The sequence below is a fragment of the Pithys albifrons genome, chromosome 3, assembly GCF_047495875.1.
Source record: "Pithys albifrons albifrons isolate INPA30051 chromosome 3, PitAlb_v1, whole genome shotgun sequence".
Lineage (NCBI taxonomy): Eukaryota > Metazoa > Chordata > Aves > Passeriformes > Thamnophilidae > Pithys > Pithys albifrons.
The window spans coordinates 667,235-686,097 of record NC_092460.1 but is presented as its reverse complement, the minus strand read 5'-3'; the positions used below and the strand labels follow the sequence as shown (position 1 = coordinate 686,097).

Sequence of the window (18,863 nt, the reverse complement as noted above, 5' to 3'; positions counted from 1 at the left end):
GGTGTATCTCCTTCCAGTGGAAGTCACTCCTGGTCAGTGGTCCTCAGCATCTTTCCAGAGATGTTGCTGAACAGACATCCCCACCCAACTTATGAGGTCCACAGACCCAACTCCACAATGCCCATGGGTCACCTGCTCAGCACCACCATCAAATTGGAGTGACTAATCAGCTTCTGAGGGCACGCAGCAGCTAAAGGAAAAGCTAAATATACTCTCTGCTGTTGGCAGGATAACGTTTCCTCCCGCACTAACTGAGCAGCCAAACCCAGAGTCTTCAGGCACTCGCGCAGCTTTGGTGCCTCACTCCCTGTCAGGGACACGAAGAGACCTGTGGAAAGGTCAGCAGTGCCATTCCCACGTTGTCCTGAGCCTGCTGATCCACACGGCATTCCAGCCCAGGCTGACACTCCCAAACAGGACTCATCTGCACACGGCTTGGCCTCCCCATCACCACTCTGACAATGCAGTTCCCATCTCCAGGCTCTCCTGCAGCTCCAGTCCTGCTAAGCTGCCAATACTGCAAAATGGCAGCAGCACTTCAGCCTTTCCAGCTCAGACAAAATCTGTATCTTTAACATTTCCAACACTAACAAGCTGTCTTGAATGAAACATCACTTGGGCTTTTCCCAAAGATCAATTAACCATTTTTCACATAGAGAAAATTTTGAATTCTCTGTGGAGTCTTTACCAATACAAAAGCATTAGGCTGCCATACCAACAGTCTGATCCCTAGTCCTTACTCTTCCAAGACTTCCATAATCTCAATGACTAAAGCATCATCAAACTTCCATGAAGTAAAAAAAAAAAAAGAAAAAAATATTTAAATACAGTGTTCTCCCCAAGCCCGGGCCATTTAAAGCCATTAGACCACTCAGGCTGCCCAGCCAGCCCTACCTGTGGCAGCAGGCTCTGAGCCAGAGCTCTGACACTGCAGGGATGTTCCAGAGCACCCCACTGTGTGAGCTCTCTGGGGTCTCAGCAGCCAGAGCACCACAAGGTTACACACACACTAAGTTTGCTGGAAAGCATTCAGCCTGCACCACACAGTACAGTGAGATTCCATCACCTTGGGCAAGGGAAGCATTTTCAACTCTTACCAATATCCAGGTTTTATTCCCATAAAGCAATTATTGATTAACCAGTGCATTTGACAGAGAGAAAAATATCACATGCACACAAGGCCAGCATCCTAAAATTATCGAGCTGCTGATCTCAAGCTTAGAAATCTGCTCTTGAGGTCCCCCCTCTAAACATTCCAAGAGCACAACACCCTCTCAGGCTCTCACCACACCACAGAACCGCCTGGACACCACAAATGACTCCTCAAACAAACAAAGCAGCAAAAAGAAAACTGATCTTTGAGGGGAAGCAAAGGGGAAGCCACTGCTCCAGCCAGCCCATGCCAGGGACTTTGATGCAGTCCTGCACTGTGAGGACACTGCTCCAGAAAAAGCTGGGCCAAGAGACAGAGAAAAGCCCGAGAGAACTGGGTTCCCTTTTCCCTTAATGGAAATCATTACAGCCAGCCCTCCATCTCCTGATCTCTGGTCATTTACACAGGTTTGTATCCTGTTCTCTTTCTAAGTATTTACTCTTAAAATACAAGCCCGAGTAACCAGCACCCAGCCCCACCTCACCTCACCACTGCAGCTCACTCTGCTCTCTGCAATAGCCAATGCATGAGCAACATGGATAAAATCCCTGCCCTGGAGGGCTGCATCCTGAGCACTCCCAGGAGCAGCAGGACAAGCAGCATCCCAAAGATCCACACCCCCTCTTTTCTACCCCAGGCAGGACATCAGGCATGCTCAGCTCAAGAGAAACCTCCTGTCCTCTCCCAGCTGATACAGGCAGAGATAATGGAACTCCACAGCAAGTTTCTGAGCTGTTCTGTACTCCTGCCATTGCTACAAGACAGAACAATGTTTTACAGAGCTAATTCCAGAAGCCAGACACGTAACAGTGACTGTCATCCCTTGCCACAGACACAACTGTTCCTCCTAAAGGCTGACATGAAAAAGAAAAGGAAAAGTTGGCAGTTTTTTTCTCCTCTTTGAAACTATTCTCCAACTCCAAAGGTAACACTAATGCAAATTCTTCTCTGAAGCTGCTGGACACAGCACAGCCATGTAGTTTTCCCAAACTCTGCAGCACCAAATGTCTTCATGGAGAACCTCCCTGAACATCAGCTTGTCTTCAGGAGCCAGGGAAGGACACTGGGAAAGCTGACAGATAAACACTGTGCCTCCCAGAAGTGTAAGGCAGCTCAACAGCACAGACATGTAAGCAAAGACTCTCACGGCTGGAGCTTTCTCACAGTTTCCAGCATCTGGTCCCCAGTCCCTCTCAGGCCAGAGGTTCCCAAACTGGGGAACTCACACCAGTGCAGACAGACACAACACTCCACAGCCACATCCCAAAAGCCACATGAGCACCAGTCCAGAGGCAATGCTGCTGCTGCTCTCTTTGACCAGGCTGGGCCCACAGAGCTCAACCTGGGGACTCATGTCCAGAAGAGGCTGGGAAGAACCACCTTCCACATTGGAATTATGTCACCAGACCTTCATTACATATCTTTATTGGTAAAACAAAGAGGGAGATTTAAAATAGAGGATTTGAAACCTCTTCCTCCCAGAATCTTACCAGCTGCCTTCTCTCTGCTGAGTTCCAGCAACCCTGGGATGAAGAGCAGGGACCTGCACACACCCATCCTGGCAGGCAAAGGCTGCTGTGCTGTGGTGGGACCGTTTCTCACACAAACTCTAAAGCCAAGCTGCTGGCTGCTCACAGGCATCAAACACAGCACAATGGCAGTGAGGAACACACCAGCCCCATCACACCCACTGGGTCCAGCCCCGGGAAGGCACCACAGCCGCGTGAACTCCCTCGGTAATTTTGTTTTGATGCTCCACTTCCTCCCTTAAAATTGCCTTTTGCAATACCCTGTTCAACAGCTGCCTCTGCCCAAGCCACTGCAGCTGCCTTCCAGAGAGAAAAGGGACTCTAAAATAAGTTATCTTGGGCCAGTTTGTCAGGGAAAAGTTAACCAACCAGGCTCTTGGAGACGTGAACAGCTTGAGGTGCATCCAACACCCGCAGGCACAGAGCAGGAGCACAGGGCGAGGGCTGGCAGCCCTGGGGAGGTCAGCAGGGACAGGCACAACCCACCATCACCCCACAGGCTCACACTGTTTATGCATCTCCATGGCCTCGGTCACTGCTGCAACACACCAGGAATGCACACACAGGTGGGACACACACGGCACAAGAGTTAGTAGTAAGGAATATTCTCCTTTCCAGGAGGAGGGCTTGCTGGCAGCTCAGCAAAAGCCTCCTGGGATTAAACCAACACTCGGGAGGGACTAAAAAGCCATTCAGGTTGTAAGCGAGGGGAGATTATTCATGCCAGTTTTGCTGGAGTTTGGCATGAGGAACACACTGCTGAGCCCACCTGCAGCTGCAAGCCCAAGCCAGGTGTTACCTGTGTACCTGTCCCATCACCTGGCAGTAAATGCATTTCAGGAGGTGGCTGCTGCTGTTGCTGCTGTGGGTGGTAGTTTGACAAATAGCTACTGAAACCAAGCCAAATCCAGGCAAGAGAAAATGTAAGAACTCAAGGGAGAAGGTTCCCCCCACCACCTTCCACACACCAGCAAAGACGAGAGTAAATCCTGCTCCTGACAAGGGCTGAAACTGCACACGGAACTTAAAATATTACACCTTGCAGAGGCTTATAAATATCTGTTAAGCACCTGAAGTGCTTTTGGTGCTGCACTCTGACGATGCTTAAAACTCTTCACCTGGAACCAGCACTAGCTACAGGCCATGAATAAGTGTTCTAAGAGGGTTTTATTGTTACCCGGAGGAAGGTTAGACTGACAAATAATGCCAGCTGCAGCCAGGCAGCTGCCAGAGAGCAGGAAAGAACACAAATATCCTTCACTTGTATCAAAGTCACCTGTGAGCACAGCAGGACCCCAGCTCCTGCCACCAGTGCCCTGCCCCAGGACAAACCACAACCCTCGGGCTGGATGCCTTGCCCAGTGGTTCTGACCACTGGTCATGCAGACAAGCCAGAGAAGCTGCTGAGGACAGACAGACCTGCTCAGGGCAGCATCCCCTGGCCCCCTGTTGCTGGCCTGGCAAGAGCCCAGAGCCCAGCCAGGAGCTCAGGGACACACAGTCAGCCTCCAAAGTAGAGCAGATCCCTAAGGAGGCCTCATCACCACTGTGCACTTCCAAACATGCTGGATTTCATTTTTTAACACATTAAAAGAAAGTCACCTCAGTGAAAAGCCTGGGGCCTGCAGTCTCCCCGTGGGACACACAGGCTGTGCCCGAGCCCTGGGCTGCAGAACTGCTCTGGCCTCACTGCACACAGATGTTCCCATGTGCACCCCAGGGTTAAGTAGCAGGGCTGCCAAAGGCACCTTCACCCCATCCCGGGGGTCACCCACACCAATGAGCTTTAAGCCAGAGCTCCAGCATCCCCTCCCTCCATGTGGCAGGAGACACACTGCCCCACGATCCCGCTGTGGGTGCTGAAGCCCAGCCTGGCAGCCACAGCCACAGCCCCAGAGCAGCAGATGCCAGTCCTGCAGGAGGCTCACAGCGTGTTCCTTGTCCACTCTCTGTGCCAGCTTCTCCATGATTAGGAGGAAAGCACTGCTCTCCTGCTTACCCTGCCAGGGGCACCTCCACTCTGCTGTGTTGGCTTCAACAGCTTCAGCTGTGGCCAGAGAGTCCGAGGAGCAGAAGCACTTCAGTGATGGCACCTGTGTTTTTAATACTGCCCCTGTCCTGCTGGAAACTGGCACAGGCTCTCAGGCCCTGCCCAGCACCCGTCCCAATGGAGCTGTGCACCTGGAGAGCCTCTGGGCTCAGTAAGGTCTTGACCAGAAACAGCAGCCTCAGTGTGTGGGCACACTCCACTCAGGGCTGCCAAGCACATGTGCATACCCATCTCTGACCAAGCACCACAGGCTTGTGCTCCTGTCCCCACTGTGCACAGAGGGGCCCAAACCTGAGGGGTTTCAGGCAGGTCCAGAGCACAGAGTTGCTGGTGGTCAGTCACATGCAGGAGCTGCTGACTCAGCTGAACCATCCCAGCCTCTGCCAAAGCACCAGGACTTGAGCTTTGCAGGAAACACCTCCAGCAGATTCAATTTGTTTCCATTAGAGCCTGCCAATTAATCTTTATTAGGGTTTACATCTATACTCTCCTGCTATCCCTACACATGGCCTGCCCAGTGTCTGCACATGGAGGGCTCTGTAAACCCACCTGCCAGGGCCACACTCCCAAACCCACCAAGGAAACACGGCAGAGAATGGGAAGATAACAAATAAATCTACATGGGAATCAACCAAACCAGGAGCAGCATGGTATGGAAATTTTCCCAACAGTTTCTGAGCAAAGTGAAAAGAGAGCAATAGGTAGGAAAAGAGAATAGACACAAAAGAAGGGATGCAGCTACTGTAATAGAAGTCAAACAAAGCTAAAGAGCACTGACAACCTAAGCTCTATGATAATAGAAAAAAACACCTTGGTTTTCTTTGGCCCCAGGTTTCCAAGCCTTTTCCATGTCTTTGATGGACTTAGCATATAAAACTCTATAATCAATTTACACAGCAACGAGGAGTCCCAGAAGTGCAAGAAGTCCTCTCTTTCTGACTCTTCAGCCAGATGCACCATTTGGAGAGTCCCATCTCCAAGATCGTGTCACTGGCCAGGCACACAAGATGCCACTGCCTTGCGACAATCTCCCTGTCAACAGCAATCAGAGGGATCCCACAGGGACCTGCATTCTGCCAGGGTGAAGGTAAAGCTGCAGGAGCAATACAAAATTCAACAGCCAATCAACACGAAGCCCAATTTTCTGCAAGGTTTCCAATGCTGGACCACAGGCAGTTGCATTTGCATAATTAAAACTGATTCATTTTGCTGCATTAAAGCCACAAATCAGGCATGAGACAGAAATGAGGAAGAGACATTTATTTGGCTTTCTGGCCAAACAGACCAATTAACACCGTAGGTCTGAAATCCCTCGCCCTAAATTGTGCACCCAAGGATCTGCTGTGTTCTGTGTTCCACAGGCAGCTGTCATGTGGCAGTTGTAAATCTGCAGCCATACCTCCATTGGTATTTATTTTTAACATAACCACTCTTGTCTGAAAGGCTAAGGGAAATAAGAAAACCTGCCTCCTAAAAGTACCTTTACATATTTCTTTCTGGTACTGTCCAGCAAACATCTCCTGCCAGTGCTGGGGCTGGCTCTCCCCTCCCCTGACAGCTGAAGGATGCAGAGCAGCAGCAAAAGGGAAGGACAGAGCCCTGGATAACTGACAGGAGAGCCCACACCGCGGGAAGGAGCTGCCAGTGCTGCGTGTTCCAGCAGAGGGGAGAGCGAGAGGTCTCCATGCACGGGCAGAGCTGCAAGGGCAGCGCCTGCAGCAGCTGCAGACACAGCCAGCGAGTATTCCCACTCCCAGTGGCAGACTGGCACCGACCCAGAGCCCCGGGCACCCTGCAGCACCGCCAGCCTCATGTCAGCAGCCCAGCCATCAGCCCCCGGCTGTCCCTGTGTGTGACACCAGGGACAGGGTGTGCAGCAGGGAGGGCACACACACCACACACAGCCCCGCTATCTCTTCCAAGCATTTTCAGGACAACTCCTTCCCACCATGAGAGGAGCTGACACAATTCTCCAGGGAGGGGAGGAAGATACAGGAGCCATTATGGTTGATAAATCACCCTGTGCACAAAGATTATTCCCCATGTCCAACCCTCCTCATGCCAATCGCACTCCCCACCCCACACGTGGGCTCCTCGATTGCAGAACTGGGGCTGCAGCACCTGGAGCACAGCAGGCTGGGCAGGGCTCAGCTCCCACACTGCAGCTATCCAGAGGTGCTCCCCGAACCATCCCAGCCCTGGCTGTACCTTCCAACAGCCAGAGCTTCACCAAAACATTCCCAAATTCAGTCTAAGGAGCTATTTCCCCCCTCCATGCCACTCCATTTCCTCTGGCACTGAGGCTTTGCACACTTCAGGCACTGCTGGAAGGTCATCACCTCACCCAGCACTGGCTAACACCTCACACCAGCACCACCCTGCCCATTCCCAATCCTCTCCAGCATCAGCCTTCAAATGCACTTCCAGTGGAGCTCTGCTGGAGTTACTTCCCTTCTACCCATGCTGATGTACGCCCTGAGGTTCACGTGCAGGGGTTTCCACCTTTCTCCCTGCCATTTTCCTGACCATGCCATGGGGACCAGCACTGTGCTATGTTCAAATTCCAGCCCTATCCTCCATAATAAGATACCACTTCTTCAAATTTTCATCTTTTATCATCGTCATATGTCAGCATTTCTGTGTCAACACTTTGGTCGTTAGACCCCCTTGCTGCCACTTCCCCTTTTCTTTCTCACAATTTCTCTTCCATTTTAGTCCTCCTCTGGAGCTTTGGGCATCCATCTCCACCAGGGGTTAGATATTAATAGAATGACGACTCAGTCCCTGAAGGAAATAAACAGGGTATCTGGGATAATGAGGCAGCCTACATCCAATCCTTCGGTCGAGCCAGGAGAGACCAGGCCCTGCCGAAGGGGAACTCAAGTGCAGGTGGGTGTTCATGGTCACAGTCACGGTCCCAGAGAAGGTGACACACCCTCCCCCATGTCGGGTTCACACATAGCTCTGTCACGTTTGCACATGACACTCCTTGGCCACTGGGTCCCTGTGAGCACAGTGACCAACTGCTGCCTTGTCACCAAACCTGTCTGCCCACTTGTGTTTGCTTCCACCTGTCCTGTTTAGTGATGAAGCCACAGCTCAGCTCCACACCGATCCCTCCAGAGCCACACTGTTACCCTCCTCTGACAGTTCAGCAGGGTGGGAAGGTCAGAGACATCCTTGTCCCCACAGGAAAGTGACAGTAACAGTGCTCTCCAGCTGTGAGCACTGGAGCCCCTGCACCTCATCAAGGTTAGTCCAAGGCCACCCTGGTCCTGTGACAGATCTGATGTGTCCAGGGATGGAGCTGCCACCCCACAAAGGCAGGGCATGGGCAGCACAGGCGGGCACTGGGTCTGGCTCTGCCCACCTCGCCCTGGCTACAGGCACAGTTACACCCTGACCACATCCCAGCCAGCCCTTATTCAGGTGGGAACACAGACCAAGTGCCCTACATCAGGAAACTAACAGTCCTGGAGGTGTAATTAGGCACTGAACAGCATCAAGTAAATTATTACTGGCCCCTCAGCAAACTGTCTGTGTTACAGCTGCCCAAAACGTGATTTTAGTGCTGCAATAAAACACACTCACACGTACTCCAGCATTACAGCCTCACATATGGAAACCATGAGGCTGCAGAAGCCAGGCCAAGAACAATCACGGCACATGAGTGCTCCAGTTACAAACAAAAATCAAGGAAAGCATTGAAGATGTCTGCAGCAAAGCTCTGAACAGCTCTGGGCCAGTCCTGCCTCTGTGACCCCTCTGCACCCTGAGCACCTGGGAAGCAGAAACCACCCGGCCCAGGACACCTTTGAAACAACATGGAACCATGGGACAGTCTGTGGGAAAAAGTGCAAATCCCCTCCGTGAAACCAACAATACCACAGGCTAAAAGAATATTTCATCTGCTTAACTGCAGGGTGGAATAACATCAATTTGCCCAAATTACACACAAGCAGAAAGGTAATTGGCAGTGAGTAGAACGTGTTGTGACTGTTCCGTCACTCTTTGAGGCCAGCTACAAAAGACTGAAATGCAAGAAAGTAAACAATGGCACGGAACCAACAGCCAGCCCCTTCCCCAGAATCCCTCCCTCTGGCATCGCACTGCCGCAGTTGGGCAGAGACTTTCTCGGGAGAAGTCTGTGCAGACCAGTCATCACTCAGCTGAACTGGGATCTGCAGGCAAAGGCAAGCTGTGGAGTTTGCACAAGCATGGGTTAATCTGCAGAAAAACTACTTTTTACATTTTTAATTAACTCAGACTTAAACATAACAAAGTGGTGAACACATATCCACATAAAACAACCAAGGAAAGGGAAAGCAGAGACAGTTTTATAGGGGGACCGAAGGGGGCAACACAAGGGAAAGGCTGCAGGTAAGCAGATGAGTATCCTCCAGCTGAAGGTGGGGAATGGGATTGTCACCAGCTAACAGAATTAGCAACTGTTGCAATAGTGAGTAGACTTATGAGCTGAAGTTATTCAAACATATCCGTTGATACAGTTTGTTACTGACACTTAAAAATCCTGAGTGTGCAAGAGAGAGAAGGCTCACCGGAGCATTTCCTTCTGCCTCCAACCAGCTCGGCCCTTCCCTGGGCTGCAGAGCTGCCATGTATCACAGGGTACCAACTTTCCTTCCTAACTGGAATTAACTTGGAGCATGGGATTTGATGGTCGGCGGTCTCATAGACACAACTCTGGTTTTATTCCTCTCCAACACTCGGGCACGCAGCGGCTGCCGCACAGCTCCGCACCCGCACCGGCACCGGCACTTGCATAACAATGACTGCGGGCCCGGCGGCGCGGGCCGAGCACGAAGGCGAAGTTCCTTACATAAGGACCGCAGGATCGATGCGCTGCTCGCCGGGCGGCCGCGGCCAGCGCTGCCGACCCCGCACGGGAACGGCGCCGGGGCCGCCTCCGCCCGCCGGTCCCGCTGCTTCCCCGGCCCCGGCCCCGGCCCCGCTGCCTCTCCCACCCGGGCGCTGCGCCCATCCCCGCACAGCCGTGCCCATCCCCGCACAGCCTTTGCCATCCCCGCACAGCCCTTGCCATCCCCGCACAGCCGTGCCCATCCCCGCACAGCCTTTGCCATCCCCGCACAGCCTTTGCCATCCCCGCACAGCCCTTGCCATCCCCGCACAGCCGTGCCCATCCCCGCACAGCGCTGGCACCGGGGATGGCGCTGGCACCTCACGGCGCTGGCTCGCGGGGCCGGGACGGGGCTCCGCACCCGGCGGTGCCGCAGCGCGGGCGGGGCGCGGGTCGTCGGCGCAGCCCCCGCGGTCGGAGCCGGCCCGGCCCGCCCCGCCCCGCACACAAAGGCGGCCCCGCCGCGCCCCGCACCGGCCCTGCCACGCACCTTTGACCTGCGCCTCGTAGTCGGCGATGATCTCTTTGTCCTTCTTGAACTTGCCCTGCGCTGACATGGTGCGGGAGGGCGCGGGTCCCGCCGCCCGCCGCGCTCCGCCGCCGCCTCACCCGGCCGCGGCCCCGCCGCCCACCGCGGCCGCCGGCATTGGCGGCGCCGGGCACAGCGCGCACCGCCCCGCGGGACGCAGCGCCGGCGGCAGCGGGAGCCGAGCGGGCAGGGCTGGGCAGAGCCGGGCTGGGCTGGGCTGGGCAGTGCCGAGAGAGCCGAGCCGAGCCGAGCCGAGCCGAGCCGAGCGCAGCCGCTGCCGCCGCCGGCCGAGGCGGGGCCGCCGCTCCCGCGCTCAGGTTGCGCGCGGGGCGGAGCGCGAGGCGGAGCGGCCGCGAGACCCGGCCTTGTCCCGGCCTTGTCTTGTCTCAGCCCCGCAGAGCGCCCCTCAGAGGACCCCGCCCCGGGCAGATCCCGCAGCGACCCCCGATCCGGCCCCGCTCCCCGCCCCGGGCAGCCCCCCCTCCCCGCCGGTCCCGGAGGTGCCGAGCGCCCCGTTCCCCTCCCCGCGTGTCTCTCCCGGGCCAGCCCCGCCCCAGCCCGAGGCTCCGGCAGCCGGAGCTGCACCGGAGCAGATCTGCCACTTTTACGTAGATAAAAAAGGAGAAAGTGTTCGTTCCAGCAGAAACAACAGCGCTTAATGCTCTTTTCCCGGGGTCTTGGCCGAGCTGCTGGGCCCCGGTGCCGGGAAGCCACACGCGCTCCCGCAGCGTGTCCCGTACACCGAGTGCGCCCGGCGGAGCCGCGGAGACCCACAGGGACCCACAGGGACCCACAGGGACCCACAGGGACCCACAGGGACCCACAGGGACCCACAGGGCACCGAGCGGGACCCACAGTCCCCCGAGAGGCTCCTCTGTCGCTCCGGCCCTGCTCCCACCGCCTCTCGCACAATGGGCCCTTTTGTGAGTGTCCTGCGGGGAGTGAGTTCAGGGAGATTTGATGATTCACAGCTACTCTGCCAGCTGACAGAAAACAACCCCGACCCATTACACAAATAATTTACCTAGTGCGACAGGCGGCACAGAGGAGCATTCTAAACATCCTGCATCCAGCCGCCGGGCAGGGCCGGGGGAGTGGGACAAAGCTCTGCCGGAGCTGGGGCCGAGAGGGACACTCCTGTCCCAGACCCACACTGGGCATAGGGAGGGGCAGAGCGTGGGCACCACAGGGCAGGGAGGGCGCAGGGACGATGGCCATGGGCACAGGAACTTCCTCCCTGGTCTCGGCAAGGACGGTGGGGAGGGATTAGAGAAACATCAGTGAAGGAGTGTTGACACATCAACTGAGAGAGCTGTGAAGTCTGGAGGCACAAACAGTAATTGCTGAACCGAGATAAAGGAAAGGGCAAGAGTAAAAAAGCCACTGATTTGGGATGGGGAAGCCAGGAAGCTGTGCCCACTCTGCGCCCACTCTGTGCCAGCCCTCAGTAGGGCAGGCAGCAGGCTGGCCGCCTGCTCTCACTGCTTTGGGCTGTGTCACTCACCGATACCCTGAGGGGTTTGTGTCGAAGCATCTCTGAAACGCCATTCCCTTCGGTCTGGGCAGTTCCACAGCACTGCTCGTGGCGGGTCGGGGCAGCGGAGCAGCACTGCTCGCTGTCAGGGGGTGGATGGTGCACAGGGCAGACAGGAACAAGTCAAAGTGCTGTGTGCGGGGAGGTGGCTGGGAGGTGAACTCACCTCCCAAACACTGCTTAAGGTGAGGAATTTTTGGCAGTGGGCAACGTAACAGCTGACATGGGGACATGGAAGAGGTGGCAGAGCTCTACTAACCTGTTAGTGGCTGTGGTAAAGGAAAAGAGAAAAATAACACACATTTTCACAGAATGGGAACATTACAAGTTTTTTTTTTTTGTTGGGAGGGATTCTGCACAGAAAATCTGAATGTAACAGCCCTCTAAGAGGAGAGGGTTGTGCGGGGCTGGGAGCTCATCCCAGGGCATTCAGATGCAGGCATGAAAACAAGAAAATAGTAGGAAATTGTAATTGATGAAAGGAGAAAATGGAAATGTCTCCAGCACTTTACAGGCCATTATAAATCACCATCAGACAAAGGCTCAAAGCCCCAGCCCCCTGAGGGGAACCCACACAATCCTCCCCAGGAACGTGCTGCTCCCCTGCACAGCTCACACTGAGTGTGTATCTGCTGCATCAAAAGCATGAGTCTGGGAGGAAATCTTGTTCCACATAAACACACAGGTTTTGGCAGAACTACTCCAGTGGGAAAGAGGCAGAAGGAGGAGCATCCTGCCAGCCCCATGGCAGTCCTGCAGCTGGGGCTTGGTGGGCTGTGCCAGTGACACTGCTGGACTCACACACCTCACACACCTCACACAGCGGGGCTGGGGCTGCCCACGGACAGCCACAGACAGGACCTGGGGAAACACAGACGTGGCTGCAGCCCCTGCCAGGGAACCTGGGGAGGGCTGGGATGCCACGGGTGACCACACAGGGCTGCACTGGGAGTGGGGTGGAGAGGGGGTGCCAAGGAGTGCTGAAGGTTTCAATGATCCTCCAAGAATATCGGGTCTCTGGAGAGGGTACCACTGAGGCATGAGAAGATCAGTACACACCGATGGTGTGTCATCTTCCAAAGCAAGGAAAAGCCAACTTACACAACAACTGGAAAAGCCCAAGGAAAACAATGTCGTGTTCCTTCGCAGCCAATATCACTCTGGAGGGACCTTACAGTCTGGAGCTTGGTCTCCACAAAAAAAAAAAAAAAGAAAAAAAAACAAACAAACAAGGAAAGAGAAGCTTGGACCATTTTATAATGGATTCATCCCAACAGCAGTCACTTCTCCTTGTAACACCCACAGGGATTTGGAGAGCAAGGACCAACATTTCCTAAAACAACCTGTGCCATAGGTCAGATTTGGATTTTCTTGCCAGATTGTTTCAAACGTTTGAGGCTCCCTCTAAGGTCAAAGCCAAGTCTCTAAGGGTGTTACACATCTTTTACCAGGGTGGTCCACAATATAGTGGTGAAAGAAAACACCCAAACAGTCATGAAATGATCCAGCAGCATCAGGGTTTTTGTTACTCAGATACTACAAAGAATAAGAAGCAGTGATGGCTGAAGAAAAATAATCCAATCACAAATTAACGGTCTTTAATAAATATCAACATCTAGGATTGTTTGTGGAATTTCAACTTAAAACAGCTTCTTAACGGGAAGGATTAAATTATAATTCACTTTGTGACACTTCCAACACAGAATTTTCAAATGAAGAATGGGATGGGACAGGATTTAATCATAATAAACCCTTCAAGCTTGAGGTATAGAGAAACCAACAGTAACTATGGCAACGTGGTCACTCCAGTAAGGCTAATGCAGATTATTTCCAGGGCAGTAGCCTTGTGTGTGCTCAGGAAGCAGAGGTAATGTTGGCTTAAAGCAATTCCTAAATTAAGGAAAATTCTTTAGGCAGAAGCTGTCTTGCACTCTTTGTTTCCAGCTTCAGAGTGTAAGTGTTTTATGATGTGCTGAATATACACACAGCGGCCTCAGCCAGGTGTACAAATGCTGCTTCTGAGAGACACTCATATCTATTGCCATGAGCTGGACAGAACCTCTGGTCAGGGGCTCACACACTGGTTTGGGTTGGAAGGAACCTTAAAGCCATCATTCCAACCCTCTGCCATGGGCAGGGGGTCCTTCACTAGCCCAAGTTGCTCCAAGTGCTGTCCCACCTGGCCTTGAACACTTTCAGGAGTGGGACATCCATCATACCCACTCTCACATCAGCGAGGCTTTGCAAGGGAAGGCTGGAGCCAGGCTGGAGGCCACGCTAAGCCACAGCTGATATGGACACTGAGCTGTTTGTAGAAACTCTTCACAACCTCATGCAACTGCCACATCTGCAGCACTGCCAGCAGGTACCCACCCAGAGTAAGGCAGCTCATGCAACCTGACCCACGCTCTCCTTTGGTCCTTGGGCATTTCTGAGGTCTTGGCAAGAGCAATTGTTCCCTGCAGCTCTAATTCCCCTGTAAAAGGCATTGAAGTCACACTCAGAACCTGCTGTAACTGCACAAGGCCTTGGTTGCACTGCATGGATGTTGCCAGTGGTGAAAGGGCTCTGGTGAGCAGTTTCCTGCCTGAGGTCTGTTACCTGTTTCCTTGGAGACATTGCCCAGACCTTGCGGTCAGAGCTGCCCTTTTGTGTCCTACTGGGACCAGCAGCTCCTGCTGGTGCCTGTGCAGCTGCTGGGCTGGGGAATGGCACCCCATGCCCACACCTATGGCACCCTGTGCCCACACCCAGGCTCTTTAGGAAGGACATTCCCTCCACAACACCCGCATTTTTGTGTTACTATGCAAGGTGTGCATCTGAAATCCAAGCACCTGTTTAAGTCCTGCCCACAGGATGGGTTGGAGACTTTGCCCTGGACTACCTAAGCCCCCAAAGAAGTGCTTTTGCACAACTGTCTGGGAAAAGCGACAGGAGCTGTGCTTCTGGTTCACTCTGCTGTGCTGCTGCCTTGGCTTTGATCTTGTACTAAACACCCATTCGTGTCCCTCCTGCACACACCTTGCTGAAGCTGAGGCTGTCAGAGCCAGACTGTTAGTTACACTCCCACTAATTCAGAGCAAAGCTAAATATATAATATTTCACGTGCATCAGTCACTCCCCTTTCTCCATATGTCGCTGCCTCTGCCTCCATTTCCTCCCATTTTTCTCTACTCTCTTCTCCCCAGGGATGAGGTTTCCCCACCCTGCACTCCCGGGAGCCACATCTCCACCACCCAACATGGTCCCACTGTCTCATCTTCCACAGCACAGGCAGAGCTCTCCTCAGGGTTCAGTACAAACCTCTGCCTTTTGGTGCAGTTGCATTTGCAGTCTGGCTGTGCCTTGACCCGTGCTTTGCTCACATGGGATGGTGCTATTTTCCTGTGGTTCTCAGGAGTCCATCCCAGTGCCAGTAGCAGTCCATGTTTTGTGTCATCTCAGACAAACTCCACTGGCCTTTCTTCCCCTTGGCCCTGTTCCCCACAGTGCTGAGCCCCCCTAGCCCTGCCCAGAGCAGCCTTACTGCATGTGGCACACACAGGTGACAGTCAAACACAGTGACAGGACAGCTGTTCCATCGGTTTGGGGCTGTCACCATCCCCAGGCAGGAGCTCCGGAGCTGAGGGCTGGGGCTCCGAAGGTGACAGTCCCCAGACTGGGGCAGGGCCATGTCAGGCTCTGCTCCACCATCCCTGGGGGTTCTGCATGTGCAGGTGTGACAGTCCCCAGACTGGGACAGGGCCATGTCAGGCTCTGCTCCACCATCCCTGGGGGTTCTGCATGTGCAGGTGTGACAGTCCCCAGACTGGGACAGGGCCATGTCAGGCTCTGCTCCAGCATATCTGGGGGTTCTGCATGTGCAGGTGTGACCCCAGAGATGCAGCTCTGTGGCCTCTCAGGGACTGACCCACAAGAACCAGACTGTGGGGTGGGGGGAAAGAACTGAAAGACAACAGTGCTTTAAAAACAACTTTACCATTCCTAAATGCAGACGATCTCTGTTCCAGTTACTCAGATTTTACATTTCTCTTCTGTGCCATCGGCATACGTTGAACTTTGCCGAAACTCTACTTGCCAAGAACTGTTTGTTTCTTTATAAAGAACAGCAAGGCTTTGGGGATTTTGGTGTAGAATATGAGTTGTGGCTTAAAATATATGATGTCCACATGCAGAAGAAATAAAGCCAAGAAATCCAGTGTTTATAATCACCCACTGGATTTAAATAAGTTAATTCGATTTAATTGGTTTCTGAGGGGAAGGAAGAAAGAGCAACACAGGAATTCTTGTCAAAGGAAGGCATGATTTCCATCTGAAATCTAACACAATTAATGCAGCAGGATTCAGTTACTGAAGTCAAAAAAGAAGGGAAATCAGGAGTCAATTGAGTTGCTGCAAAATTTAATATCTTGCTGTCATCTTTGTTCCTGGTAGAGAGTTGCTGTAGCAACAGACCAAAAAAAGAACTTGCACAAGAGGAGGAGCTTGCTGCTCTTTTAACAACACCTCTTTATCCTCCCTGAATTACTGTTTATGACCAATCAATCGCATCCCACAGTATCAATGACTACAGACACAAGGACAGAGCCTGCAGGTATTGCTCCTGCCACATACACAACAGTGTTTTCAGCTCCTCTCTGCAGGTCATGTGGTGGCAATTTTCTTCTGTGGGACTGAGCCTGTTTTTATCACATGCAAGACGCATCTATTCCTCGATCCATTTCCATCACCGGGGGCTCTGCACCCTGCAGTCAGCACTGCCTGTGACTACACAGCTATAAATAAGAGACAGCTTTCCCTACCATTGCCTTTCCAGATAGTGCTGATGGCACAGTAGCTCAGGAGGCCAGGCAGCAAAAGGCAGCAGCTGCAGGGCAATGGCACCAGCAGCCTCGGGGACGCTCTGCAGGGCAGAGCATCCAGTGGGTTGTGCTGGAGCCCAGGGGAAGCTCCAGCATTGGTGGCTGTTGGGCTGCCAGTGTTCTCTGACACTTGGACCTCTGCTATTTATTGCTCCCAATTTAGCCACACACCATCTCTATTTCTCCATCTGCAATGTGAAACCCACTGACAGCATCTTTAGGCACTTTGGGATCCAGAACCCCTAAGTGCAGGAACAGGTTGGAGGGCACCCATGGGAACTTTCCCTGTGTGCCCTGTGGAAGGGCCCCTTCACTGCCCAGCCTGGCCATGACGGTCCTGAACATCCCTGCACCAAAACAGGGCCCCTGCACGTCACAGCAGTCCACCTGACGTGGTGCTTGACTAGATCTGGCAGCAGTGCAGAGAAGTGAGGGAGATCCCCCGTTCCCACCCAGCACTCCTAGGAGCACTCTGCGCTGCTTGGCAGCAGCAAGGGGCAGGAGGAGAGTGTGGGTGGGCATTGGGCCCACTGGGACAGGAATGGGGGCTGATCTGGGACACTGAGATTTGGCCACATCCCTGTTTCCACGTCTGTAAGTGGAGTTGAAATTCCTGCTTCTTTCTGGGGTACTCTCATGTCTGTTGATGAAAAGGAACACTCCTTGGGGGGGGCTGAGTGTCCCTGCAGTCCTGCCCCTGTGAACAAGCACCACTGACCTGCCTAGTCTGATTTTTTTTTTAAACTTCACCGTGTTCCTCCTCACTTCAGCATCTCCAGGTGACCAGGATGCCCAGCACGCTCAGCTCACCAGAGCAGATGGCATGGGCACCACAGCACCCTGCCCTCACCAAAGCCACCCCAGGTGCCACCATTGTGTCCCCAGGGCCGCAGCGAGGGCCATGTCTGGATCTGCTGCAAGGGAGGATGGAGCACTCCTTGCACCCTGGTTGGCATTTTTTCTGAAATTACTCGGGTCTGTTGTACTTGAGGCAAACGATGCAGTACCTGCAGCTGGAGCCAGGCACGGGTGGAGGGGCCACCCACACCCTTTGTTCAGTGGCAGCAGCTCCCACGTCGCCAGGGGCTTCCAGCAGGAGAGGGGAGAGGAGAAAAGGGAAAGCCTGGGAAACTGAGCCTGCACTGTGCGCTCGCACAAAGCGCTATTGTTCGGGCTCAGAGATGCAGTTTAGTAGGGCAGGCTGTCCTCCCCAGCGGGGCACACAGGCTGCAGGGAGGCTGCATGCGGGGCCTCTGTCTGAAGTGACAGCGATTGATGAGGGAAAAGGGGCCAAATGGAAAACATGGCTTTGAGGGAGAATTCAGCCCTCTCATTAGAGCTGAATGCAGCTGGCCAAAGGGGCCTTCTCCTGGAGAAGCCCCAGGTTCCAGCCACATTCACAACTTCATTGTAAATTCCAGCACGACAGTGTCATTTCCTGAACAGGGTGGAAAGTTTTGGGGTGTCTTAAGCGCCCCTTCACAGCAGCACAGCAGCAGCACAGAGACCTGCTGACCCTGCCCATGTACCACAGCAGCTCCGAGAGACTGAGGTTTGATTACATTATCCAAGGTCTCAGCAGTAGTAGCAGCCCACTTAGAGGGTATTTTAGGGTTTTTAGGAACTGGAACTAGGGACAGAGACGTGGGTTCTGAGCATTACTCATGACTGTCCCACCCCATGGATTACCTCCCACTGGCTATGCACAGGAAAACATGTGCCCTGCAGGAACACCTGAACCCAGGGAGTGCTGCTGAGGGAGATGCACCTTCCCTGCAGCAGGAACGCTGCTTACTGGAGCAGCACCAATCAAGCCTTCCTGGAACAGCTGAAGGAGCAAAAGCACTTTGCTGACGTGCTGTGTCAGCACGCCTGGACCTGGCCAAGCCCCTCCTGGCTCTGCAGAGGGCTTGGCACATCCGCAGCAATGAGGGGTCCCCATGCCCCAGCCCCGGGCTGCCACCTTCTGGGAGGGTCACCAAGTTCTGCCTCAGCCACAGGACAGCGATGCTCCTGCAGCTCACAGGGAATCCTGAGCCCTCACACAGCCTGCAGCCTGGACTCGGTCACGAGGCTGCCCTGGCACAGTGAGGGCTGGCAGTGCCCGCTCCACTCAGCGCCACAGGGACAGAACAGTAGCCTGGGGCAGGCAGGGAAGGTGTGGCAAACACCACGGCAGCTCACCCTGGGCACATCTCAGCCCTGGCTGTGCAAACTGAGTTCTGGAGTGAGGCAAGGACAGCAATCCGCTTTTATGCTGTGTTTATAAAGCTGTTTTCTTCCCTCTATTCCCAGCATCACTGTGCTTTGGGTTTGACAATTTGTGT

At 53.9% G+C, this 18,863-nt stretch overlaps 1 protein-coding gene across 3 annotated transcripts in view; it reads right to left on the bottom strand.

Moving 5' to 3' along the window:
- The window catches only part of SRGAP3 (SLIT-ROBO Rho GTPase activating protein 3), a 79,708-nt gene extending 69,250 nt beyond the window's left edge, over positions 1–10,458 (bottom strand). For 2 of the 3 annotated variants that reach the window (XM_071550177.1, XM_071550179.1), the window contains exon 1: positions 10,102–10,456. In XM_071550177.1, coding sequence (XP_071406278.1) covers positions 10,102–10,168 — 67 coding nt within the window. In that variant the 5' untranslated portion in view covers positions 10,169–10,456. Of the gene's footprint in view, positions 1–10,101 lie in introns of all 3 variants that reach the window. The other variant, XM_071550180.1, reaches the window with a different exon arrangement.
- Between the last annotated feature and the right edge of the window lie 8,405 nt (positions 10,459–18,863).